At 37.9% G+C, this 12,359-nt stretch overlaps 1 protein-coding gene across 2 annotated transcripts in view; it reads left to right on the top strand.

Annotated features, from left to right (window-relative positions):
• MOCOS (molybdenum cofactor sulfurase) overlaps window positions 1–12,359 on the top strand; it is a 216,573-nt gene that overhangs the window by 171,165 nt on the left and 33,049 nt on the right. For both annotated transcript variants that reach the window (XM_082290039.1, XM_082290040.1), the window contains 2 exons: window positions 6,152–6,268; window positions 8,943–9,386. In XM_082290039.1, the coding sequence (XP_082146165.1) occupies window positions 6,152–6,268; window positions 8,943–9,386 (561 nt within the window). The remainder of the gene's footprint in view (window positions 1–6,151; window positions 6,269–8,942; window positions 9,387–12,359) is intronic.

The raw sequence follows: 12,359 nt of genomic DNA, 5'->3' as shown, positions 1-12,359 counted from the left end.
TTTCAGTCCATCATCTGAATCCTTTGAAGACAAAAGAGCCTGGCCCCACCTTCTCTACTACTCTGCTTCCTTTTTCTCTTTTACTCTTCTTCCTGCCCCCACACCCCTCTACCCCACCACACTACTGTATAGGATCCTGTGGCTGTAATTAAAGTAATATGAGATTTTGACCCCACAACCTCCCTGTGTTCTATTATCCCTGTTTTCAGGGGTTAAATACAGACAGAAGAGGATTTAACTGCTTTAAAAGAAAGAGGAAAAGGTGGAGAAGATTTTAACTGTGACATGAATTAAACCTATGTCACTAGACTTTCAGTATCATGCACTGCACATTTTTACTTCTAGGCATTGTTTCCACTTGTATTAGTCTGCTACATTCCCCTTTTATCCCTCTTGATATGAGTTATAGCTTAGCCTTCTGTGTAGTTTTCCTCTGGCTTTCACATTTCTGACTAGCAGCAGTTTGACCGAAAGCCTTTAGCCTACAAAATAGCTGGGGATGCTCAATGGGATGTACAGATACAGATGTTTTTCTATGACTCACAAGAGGATGCTTTGTTGAAGTCAGTTAGGAAACCACAGGGGGCTTGAGATCCTTTACTTTGCTTTCTTCCTGAAACCCATCTGTTGCCTGATATCATTTTAGCAAACCAGGTTTTCATTGTCAGTGAATGCAGCTTGAACTGGAGGAAAAAACCCACAAAAAATGGAAGACAAAGTATCATTGATTGCAGAGACCTATGGCCATTAAGATACCAAATCAAAGAAGGAAAGATGTTTAGCCTATTCATCAGTCTGTTCAGTTTCACAAAGTTGGATTGTGGACTCATTAAGTTTACATATGTTCAAATAAGTCCATGCCAAATTCGCTGCATATACACAGACGGAAAGAAAAAAGCAGTGGAAAAAATGTTAAGTCATCCCTTAACAAGACTGTGTTTCATTGTTACATTTCTTTTTTATAGCTACCCCCTCCCCAGGAAGTCTTTTAGCCTCTGGTTCTCAGAAATGTAAAATTATTGTTACTCCTTTAAGCATGAAGAACCTGCAGTTCACTATGTATACGGCATCTTCTAAGTGAGAGTGCCTGCAGAGTGGCAACCCACATATTCTGAATTATGCTGATGTTTCCAGCCTGCTTCTATCCCATGCAATCTTACCTGCTATTTGGCTGTCTTCAAAAGTAGCTGAGAAAATTATCACACTGACTGGAGATTTCCTGATAAGATGGCATTTATACTATCAGGACACTGAACTTGACAATTTCAGTAAATTTCAATATCTCTGTCTAATACTTCACTGCCTTCTACCAAAGGGATTTTGGTCAGAGTAAGCAATGAATGGATGAAGACTGAATAGAGATATACATCCTCTCTTCAGTTAATTTAAACCATTGTCTACAACTAGAGAGGCAAAAAAGAGGAGAGGATCAGATTCCTCAATACTGAGGGAATCTGCCCACAGAGAAATTATTTCTCTGAGATGGAAAAAAATGCCTTTGTTGCCAAAAACCATGCAGTTAAAACAATTAATGATACTGTAACTCAACTAAAATGCTTTCCCCCCCCCCCACTTAATGATTTGGTAAAAAGTACTGATTTTTTTTTTTCCTTCTGACCTACTTCTTATTAAATTGTATTAAACAAGATTAAGTACACATTTGCATCAGCAACAGCGTTTCACAGTCAAATTCTGGATGACAGAAAGAGCTAGCTTACTTTCTCTCCAATTCCATGCCATGAATCAGTGAATTAATTTACCAGTGGATGTGGAGAACAGCGTCATGAAGCCTGTTTTATAACCAGCCATCAGTGGTGTGCAGTGAAACTCTTGTAATGAGCAAATCCATCAGACAGACAAACTGCTCTCATATTTGGGCATTGGCATTGTAGAAAGCAGAATGAGAAGTCCTAATCCCAATTCCTGAAGGACAGTACTTGCCAGTACTGAATTATATGATTTTTTTTTTTAGAACACCTCATGATGTATTATAACAATTTCCTTTGTTCATGTGAATAATTCTTGTGATACTCAGTGAGATAACTTACACAAATAAGTACTTGCTTGAATAAGAGCTACAGAATTGCATCCTATGGGAATGACTTCAGCAGGGTTTCTAAAACATTCATCATTCTTAGTGAAATTCTTAGACTTAATTGATTAGAAATAATGCAAAATTATGTGCTATTTGTAAATCTTTACTTTCATTTAGTATATACGTACTTCCAGCAAGTATCATTCTCAGACTTTTTTCAATGGAACCTGAAGCCAGAGAAAAGCTTACAGCTTTCACTGAGTGCCCCAGGGGCCCTGAAGTGAATGGACAGCAGAAGTCAGTCATTTAGCAAATGCAGAGAAGTCACCAGTGCAATTGTGTGACAGGAAATGGGAAAGCAAAACACACCAGAATCTCATTTCTTCTCAGAACCTTCCAGCTAATGAGTGTCAACTAAAATACCAAATTTCCAAGAGGGGACTACAGTAGGGTAATGCATTAAAGTGAGGAGGGGGGAAAGCTCTCCACTTCAATATTTTTTATATATTTAAAAAAAAAAAAAAAGGTATTTATTAGATAGAGCACTATGAAAAAAAACCCAAATGTGAACATTTGATCAGTCTGGAAATGCTGAAGGAAAGCTCACTGATGGAAAAAAAATAACAGTTTTAAAAAATTGGTTTAGGCAAACTTCATTTCTGTATCTTTATTAAATTTGAAGGCCGTGGCTTGGAAGTGTGAAAAGCACATTTTGCTTGTCAAAAATTAAGACAATGTGACACTGGAAGTGTTGGGGTGTGAAGCAACCTACAGGGCCAGGTCCACAGTAAAGAGCCTTGGAAAAAGTAATGAATACCAAAGGGCTCTAAGATAGAAGGGACTCTAAGATAGCATGATGGCTTGATTGCCATGTCCTCACTGGCTGCAATCAGTAAAAATGCTGCAAGATTTCTGCATTTGTTTTGCAGTTTAATTGTAGTCTTTAATCTCTAAAAGACCAAGACACAATAGTTCCAAATATCAGACCCAGGGAATCACCAAAACTGAATCCAAGTACATTAAACTGTGTACTTACCATTAGCACCATTCATGCTTCTGTGCCTTCATTGATGAACACATTCCTGGCTCCCAAAAGTCAGCCTCTGCTGTTACAGACAGAACTGCAAGTGACGTTCTGTATTTCATAACCCTGAGCTCAATATCCATCATTGCTCCTTATGGCAATTTTAAAGATGTGTTTTATTTAAGGAAGCTTTTCTTCATCGAAATAACTGTAACAGATGTTTTATGTTCTGTTTGTTTTGCTATGTGGTAGCACTGCAGAGAGAGATTAAATTAACTCCCCAAGTAGTGTATTTCTAGGGTGAAACTAAACAAGAGGAAATCAAAACATATGTCCAAGGGAAAACCAAGCATCTATTCAAGGGACAGATATTTTTGCAGTGCTGCCTTTACTGCTTCTTTACATGGTGTCATTGTTTCCAGTGAAAAGTGTGCATTGCATTCCCAAGATCTGTGCACATTATCACATTGGTGATAATGAACTTCAGTTAATACTAAAGCTATTCATAACTTACCTTTTTTTTCCTGAATCACAATTCCCATATTCCTCTAATGATCATGTTTTTATGTCTCAGTAGTCCTTGTCTAATGTACAGATTAATATATATTATAATTAAAGTATTATTGTACAAGAGGATTGGATTGAATGGCTAGAATGGAAAGAACAGTAATAATTTATTTGACAAAATTTAAAAAATTATTTTTAAAATCTTGTTTGTAATTCCTTGAAGATGTGTCATGGAAACTTCATTACACCATATACATTTTGATTTAAAAGGCTGCCCCAGGAACATTTCTTTTAAAAAGCATTAATAGTAAAAAGATTATATATTTTAAGGCTTTTTGTATACTGAGTAAATAAGCCCAAACTGTACGATTTCAGTAGTGATATATGTCATGATTTTTGCCTTGCTTGTCATCATTAACAGAATGACAGATCCGCCCACAAGTCACTAGCACCATGACAAACCATGCTACGGCAGAATGACAACTGTTCTCATCTAAATGAAAAAAGACGTCAAGAAAATGTCACTGTTCCCATATTGAAGTCTTCTGACAAAACAAAGCTAGAGACACTACAACAGTCTCTCTCAACAGATGCCTTTTACTAAAATTTCAATTTAGAAACATGCTTTAAACACAAGATATTCTCCAAGGCATTAATCATCAACAGGGATCTTGGAGCTAATTGTATTCTCTGCTTTCCAAGTCTGTATATATGGAGTTATTTTGATTATATCTCTGTTGGAGAACTGAACAAATTTGAACTGAACTGGTGGTGCAGAACATATTTAAATGTGAACTTGAGAACTTGTGCACTATAGCAATGTAGAGTCTTTGTATATACAGCACATTTTTGTGCTGAGACCCTTGTGCCCCACACATGAAAAAAGAACTCTGTTTGAACTGCTTTTAGCAGAGCTAAATACTATTTAGGTTGAATTACTTCAGCATGGAGTAAGCTCTTACAGAATGCTTGGCTTTTCCAGCTGCTGAGATAGTGACTTTAAAGGTGCTTGGCACCTTACACAGTTAGAGATGTCAGAAGATAGAAGATTGATATGTCAAGACAGAGGATAGATGCAATTATACCAGAAAGTGTTTGGTATATATATTGGGCCATTATCCTGTACAGAGGGAATTTATGTTAAAAATAATAAAAGCCAGTAGAGGTTTAGCCAGCTACAGAAGCTATGTTGAACATTTATACTGATACCTCAGACGAAGCAAGAGCTCACAGTTAGGAAAGTGGTTAGTATGAGTTGGTTGACACTCCCTTTCCTGCCCCTTTAGGCTGAGCTGTTGCTGTACATCCAGCTGAGCCGGAGCTTCGTGCATGGAGGATTCTGTCAGTGGTACAGTGGAGTCTCCTGAATCTGCAGGGTGGTCATTCACAGAGCTCTCAGCTCTCCTTCCATAGAAAAGGAGCAGAAGCAGAGAGGGGTTAATGCAAGTTGTGCAAGGTTGTTCTGGGAGCCTGTGGTAGAGATGGGGTCAGATTTCATACATTTGGCTGTCCTTTCTTGCAGTCTTCACCAGGAATGTTTATCATTTTTCCAAATAACTGGTGTTAGCTCAGCTAATCTTATCAGCTGCTGCTGTTGCTTTTTGAAATCAATATAAAGCATTTCCAGGTCCCTGCAGTGAGCTTCCATGGTTTCTTAGCTGTGCTAAGAGGATCCCTGTGGTGCGCTTGCCATGTGCTGTGCTATGAAACCCTGACAATCCGTATCCCTTGCAGTGCTGTCCTCCCAGTGCATGCATATATATGTCTCCTTCTGATGCACATATGAGCATGTTCTTCTGTTCTCTTTGCACATCATTTTCATTCCTTCCCATCATTTATTCATGCTAGTTTGTCATCAAGTATTGTATTTCTGCCCATTCATTATTTATATGGGATGATGAAGAAGTGGTGTAATACCTAACAGCACAAGGAAGAAATGCACCAGGGACTTGGTAGATTGGGGGGTTGTATGTGCCAGACACAAGGAGACATTCCAGTTCATTCCCTGTCCTGGCAGATGCTATTGCTTACTGAGGGGCTGATCCTTCCGGCACTTGGGTGCCAAAATCCCACAGATGCCCTCACTTTCTATAATGAGGACTTACATTTTCAGATTCTTGGAGCACAAGGTTTTCTTTAGCTACCTGAAAAGGTGCTCCAGGCTTCTCTTCAGTCTCTTCAGATGCAGCTGCAGGTGGTAGCTCTGTCAAGACACCGAGTAACACCTGGCTGCAGGTCTGTAATGAGCAGTACTGATGTGAATAAACCTGTTCACAGATTGAAAATTCAGCAGATGTACTGGCATTTACAGGATCGAGACCTGAATGGGTGTTTTGTGTGTAGTAGTCTCTCAGTGCTAAGGTAGACATCTCTGCTTCTACCACTGTGTTCTTCTAGCTGAAATAACGAAGTTGAAAAATACTAAATCTGTATGTGAAGGGTAAAAGCGACAGTAAGTTGTTAATTGTTTAGAGACACCATTTACCTCCATTGATTTCTACCTTTAAAACATTGTATCTTGTTGACCACAACTTTAAAATGTCTATTTTTCTTTCTTCTCCTATATCTTCTGCTGAATTGGGAAGGTGGACAGCATGGCCAGTCTCCACAACATACATGTTCGCACAGGCTGTTTCTGTAACATGGGAGCCTGCCAGATGCATTTGGACATAAGCAATGAGGACATCCAAAGGAACCTGCAGGTTAGTTTCTACATCTGATTAGAAGAATTTAAAAGCTAAAGTGTATCATGTCCCACAGTTTTGAGTCTCTGTGACTTTACAAATTTGATTTGCTTTCTATGAACTTTAAAATCACTTGCCTTGTTAAAGAACTAAATTAACTGAAATTCAGTTCATTGAAATAAGGTATTGAAACAAAATCATTTGATGGACCCAGAGAAGTATGTGTTGCTTGTTATTATTTCATTGGAAAATAGGAAATTGGGGCTTCTTTTTGGTTTTGGAATTGCATGACATCCAGACTTCCAGAAGAACAGAAGTTCCTGGACAATTCCTCTCATATTTTTCTTTAAGTATGCTTAATAAACTGTTGTACATAATAATGTTCAAGTCTTGTAGACCTATTGGTCTTGGGTGTTACAGTTTAAAATACATGTGCAAACTGGACAGGAAACAATAAAGGCAAATACACAGTGAATCTCAGAGAATGAAGTAAATTTAGATGGCATCTACTTAGGTTACTGGTGTGTTAGGTTGTTAGAATATGAGTGTAAAGACTGTTTTCAAGATTACTAATGTTTTCCATAAGCTATCATTAAAAGATATATAGCAGGATGTATTACAGTGAAGTGGAGGAGGCTTCCTGTCTGCATATTTGTCAGAGTTTGAAATTACAGTAAATTAATTCAGAACAATCAAAAATTTTATTAATGGTGTTCTTCAAAAGGTAAAAAAAGAAAAATCTAATGGCTGTAATCATATTATAGCTCCCTCATAAATTCACAGAGACATATAGATAATTTTGCAAACACATTTACATGCAGGACTGATAGCACAAGTACTTAAAGGCTGCTGCAGTTCTTTAAAAACTTCCTGGGCAAAATGGTGATTTGATTTACCATGGAAGCTCTCTCCTCTGAGAAAGCAAAAAAGAGCCTACCCTTCTACTGAAGTGAAAAATGCCAAATAACTACCTGCAATGCTCTTAGGTCTCCTTATACAAGGAGGATTTTACTAAGGAGTGAGTGACTTCTTTTAGATCTGTATCATTTACATGGGGATAGGCCAAAGTTAAATTTATGGAGAGACACTTAATCTGCCAAAGGTTGTATAAAGAGGTGGTACAGTTACACAGTCATTTTTTTGGGACATTCCGTTCCCATCAGTGCCTTGAGAAAGATCAGGATGAGTTATTGACAACATTACTGCATAGAGGAAGGCATCTTTTATCACATTATTTGCACATACACTTCAGTTTCACATTTTCCCAGGGCGCTGTCTGTATTCTTCCTTCCCTGATGAAGATTTACATGATAAAATGGCTGTGAGGGAGGACTTTCTGTCCTCAAGGGTCCCTGGAGAAGTGTGGTTAGTTTTCTTAGAATGTTATGTAGGAGCTCGTTCACTTATTTTCACAGCAGGAACCTCTCTCCTCAGTCAATCAAGCAATACTTGGCAGAAGGGTTACAGAAGGGTATATTAACAGATGCAACCTAATTTTGCAAATGTTGATTCTGCTCTGTTGTCAAGGATAAAGCCTACATCACACTGCATTAAAATATTTACTACTGTGTTGCATGCTTTGACATAGATGTAGGGTTTTTATTTCTCCTTGCATAAATGGCATCTGTGTTCACTGTACTGTGACATTTCCTGCTTAAGGAAAGGCCTCATGTAAATAAACTATTCACACTTCCATTTTTAATGTAACAGAAATGTGTAAATAAATTAAATTCTGAGGAAAAAACCCAACAGCTGATGCACTTAGGGAATAGGATGCTGAATTAGGACTAAATCCTATGTCCATTGGTGAGCTGATATTAAATGGATGGACTCTAGCTTGCTTCACTGGTGGTGAGTGGCAGCACTCACTGACTCACTTAAAGAATGAGAAACTTTTGCTCTTAAGGGAGAGTTTTCCGTAGAGTCTTGTATGAGAGACATACTAACATGTGTATCTTCATGGAGGTCACTATAGGACAATCAAGGAATTTTTCAGCAAAAGTTTTTCAAGTGGAAACTTGTGCTCTTCAAAGGAGGAAGTGTTAGAGGAAAGACTAGTTCTCTCCATCCTGAAAGCAATGAGTTGACTGGATCAGCAAGACAGACATGATGAGTATTCCAATGTCACTTTGGATGTCTGCGCTCTAGATTCAAGTCTTTGCTTTGCTGACATCCCAGATGAGTTAGTTCTCTGCTGTTTGGACTATTTAACGCAAGCCATGAATAAGCCACTGATGGTATAAAATTGAACTCTTCTGACAGTGAATATCAAGAAAACTGCCCCAGAAAAATCATCTGTCTCATGCTTTGTTCACTTATCTGAACATAATATCACAGTTTAAATCCCAGTGAACTAGGCAGGTGAGACTGGAATATGCCTGGGGATTGTCCTAGCTAACAATCATGGGACATACAACCTTTTTGGGATTCTTGATATGTCTTGAGAAGTATCTCTTCCCCTAGAGTAGGATATGACAAGCAGCTCAAAATTATTTTCTTCGGAGTCTGAGTAAATCATAAGATGATTGTGGGTTTTTCTCCATTTTCTTTCTGTATTGATGAGTTAATCTTGTATTTTTTAAAATAGTTTTTCGGGTTAGAATTAAGATACTCACTAATAACTAGGTAAAGTTAGAGAGAAATAAAGCAAACTTCATGACAGCTCTCTGGTTTTCTTCCTACTTCAAACTAGGCTGGCCATGTCTGTGGAGATAATATAGACCTAGTCGATGGACGTCCCACTGGTTCTGTGAGAATATCCTTTGGCTACATGTCTTCTTTTGAAGATGCACAGACATTTTTGAATTTCATCATAGCCACCAGACTCTCCAAATCGGATGCTGAGATTCCTTTCCAGTCTGTTACAAAGCTGATGACAGAGTCTGTTCCAGATGAGCACCTTTCTTTTAACAGTGCAGATAAATTGTCTCCAATACTGCAAGTCTCGGACGGAGAACTCAGGAATAATCCATTTGAGACAGAGACAACTGGCAGCTGGCAGACACTGGAGCCTGAGGCAGAAAGCATAAGGGCAGCTGTTTCTGAGACTGCAGTGCCAACGTGTAGGAAAGGTGGCAAGCCCATCACTGTCACCAAAATTTACCTTTACCCAATCAAATCCTGCTCTGCATTTGAGGTACGTGCTTTGAACCATTCGGAAGCATTTGTTCAGCTCAGCCTTTTGTTTTTCCTCAGACACACGTGCATGAGATAGTAGGAAGCAGTGTGTGGGTACCCATGCTTCCTTTTTTCCAGTTTCTGGGATCAAGTCCTACATGTTAGGCTACCTTGAAGGATTTTCAATTAGGCTGAAGGTACAGGGCAGGGGGATGTGTCTTCTGTTCTCCCCTCCCCCACAACAGGCAAATCTGCACATAATATGCTGTCTTGAAGAAAATAGTTGGATTTGCAAAACTTGACTAAAATATAATCAAATAATTAGTATGCTTTTACAGAATGACATCTGATGGACTCATAGGCATTGATGGGTAGGCAGCAATTGAGAAATAACTTGATTAACATGTTATAATTGAGAGGCGGCTGATTTACATTACAAAGAAATGTTATCATTAAAAATACATTTGCAACAGAAATATGACATTTAAGTGTTGCTGCGCTATTTGAAAGTTCACTCTTTGAAAATTTTAATTGCTTTTTTACCAAGTTAATAATATCATCACCTTAGCTGTGACTTTTTTTTTTTTTTTAAAATAATGCATGATGAAATAGGTGCATGGCCCACACATGACCTAGAATGTCGCTCTGCTTAGTACCATACTGGGAAGTGATTTCATGAATATCAATAATGGTATAACTTTCTCTGTGAAAACTTACTGGTGTAGGTCAGTGTCTCACATCTGAGAGAAAATTGGGGTCAAATCCAATGATGAATCCCCTGCATTTCAAATAGGGTTTTTCAGCTGATTTGATCATGTTTTGGTTTTTTTCTTTCTCAATGCAGAGAGGTTGGGCAATTAAACACTATTAAATGATCAGCAAAACATCTGTATTTTTAAACTTGGGTTGGCTTATGATGTCTTTAATTCAGAGGCACAATCCTGAGCATTAAATGAGACTCGAAAAAACTATTTCCACCCCTTATTAACCTCCTACTAGATCAAACTGTTTAGAAAATCAAATTAATTGCCCATTTCATGTGAAAATTTTTTAACCTTTGTTTAAGTGTTGCAGTTTTTATAGCTGTATTACAGAAGCCCATTATAGAAGCTGCTGAAATACGTTGGCAGTATTCAGATGCCTTTGGGTTAAATTCTATTTTTGACATGCAGGCTGGTGTTGTGAGATACATGCCACAACATTCAGCACTGGGAAGGCTTTGAAGTGATTGTGCCCAGGAGCAGGTAAGACATACCTCAGCATGAAAGAAAGCTTATGTTTCCCCACAAGCTGAGCTGGGTTTCTCCTCTTCAAGCTCTATGAGGGGAAACAGCTCTAGGTGATAAATTCACACAAACCTGGTACTCTCTGGCAAACAGGACTGGAATTCTATATGGGGGGAGGAAATCCCCATGCCTCATGCATAGTGCTTGTGCCAGGCATGTGTTAATGGGCCCAGAGTGAAAACAGGGCTCACCTTACCTCAGCTTCCACCTCTACAGTTAGACACTGTTCTGTAAGCAGTGAGAGATGGATACCTGCTATTTATTTATTTATTTAATTAATTAATTTATTTATTATATATGCTATTTATTTTATTTTATCGTACAATAGGCATCTGCAGTAGAAGAAATAAATTGTTCCTGGATATTTCTGTTTCTTTTCATTGACTGCAAGAGGAATCCAAGGCAACTTGGATTATGCAGCTAACACTAGCTGATCTGAATAATTTAAAAATAGATATAAAAACTGCAACTACATTATGAGGTTTAATTTTGCATGTCTGGAGTAATTTTTGAAGTCTGTTTTGATTTTGTTTTTATGACAAAGCCTCAGCTCCATTAGAACACTGTAATCTAAGTACTGTTAGAGCCTGTATTGCCAAAGAGTAACAGAAAATTAAATAAATACTGGATTTAGTGTAAGGTATTGGAAGGGATTCGAATTTCACTATAAAGAGCATTTAGCTCTTCCCCTTGTCTTCTTAAAAATAAATTTTTTGCATTTCCACATGGTTTCCATGTGGTTCATAGGAGATACATGAGGACATATGAAAGCACAGTAGAAGTTGACCAAACAAATCCACTGGGAAAGAGCTTTTACTGCATTGGGACACCAGGCCAGGAATTGAAGTCAAAAGAGTATTTTAACTTTCTTGGGTTTTTTCATATTGAAGTAAATCTCCACAAAAAATATGTTTGCTTTTGTGACTGTCTTCCTGTCCACCAGACTTTCTTCATGATTTTTCTTCCCAAAAGTCTGACTGGCATTTCTAGACCTGTCATATGTTTATAGCCAGTATGTGAAAGATCTGCCATTTTCATTGTCTGCCTATAGAAGAGGTAAAAATGCCAACTTACAGACCACCATTTGTAAAATGAACTTTAAAACTCAGTTAATCCCATTCTAAATCACCAAGTGGCTTAGTCTCTTCCCAATGGGTAAGAGTAGAATAGGAAACCATGGCTGCCAGGACCCAGGCCCTAGCTAACTGCAGAGTGCACTAACCTCCAATACATATCTATAGATACATATATGTCTTTCTATGTCATTACTGCAACTTCAGCCTGTATAACCTTGAAACAGGAAAACAATGCATGCCATATGGACTGGAGTTTGAAGCAAGGCATGCTAAAGAGGAAAGATTACCACAATTAAATGGAATCAAATCCTGAAAATCATTTTGCCTTCCAAAATATTGATTATACCAGAATCTTAAGTCTTTATCTTGAAAAGACTGAATCATGTGCAAAACTATTCTTTTGCCATTTGTTTAGTGGTCTTTTTCATACAGACTTCACACTCAGCATTATATTATCTCCTTACTTCAGGAATCTCATAAACTTCTGAAGTAGTAATCATGTAGCTTGTAGTTTCTTTAGTCTTTGACTGGAATCCAAGAATTGAAATTCAGTGTCTTGTTTTAAATCTCAAATAGCTTTAGATGCTTTGTAGTTCCTGGAAATTTAGAACAGTATTTTCCCAACTAAAA

The sequence above is a fragment of the Coloeus monedula genome (genome assembly GCF_965178545.1).
Source record: "Coloeus monedula genome assembly, chromosome: 1".
Taxonomy (NCBI): Eukaryota; Metazoa; Chordata; class Aves; order Passeriformes; family Corvidae; genus Coloeus; species Coloeus monedula.
The sequence above is the reverse complement of the archived record's forward strand: the minus strand, read 5'-3'. Positions and strand labels throughout refer to the sequence as shown.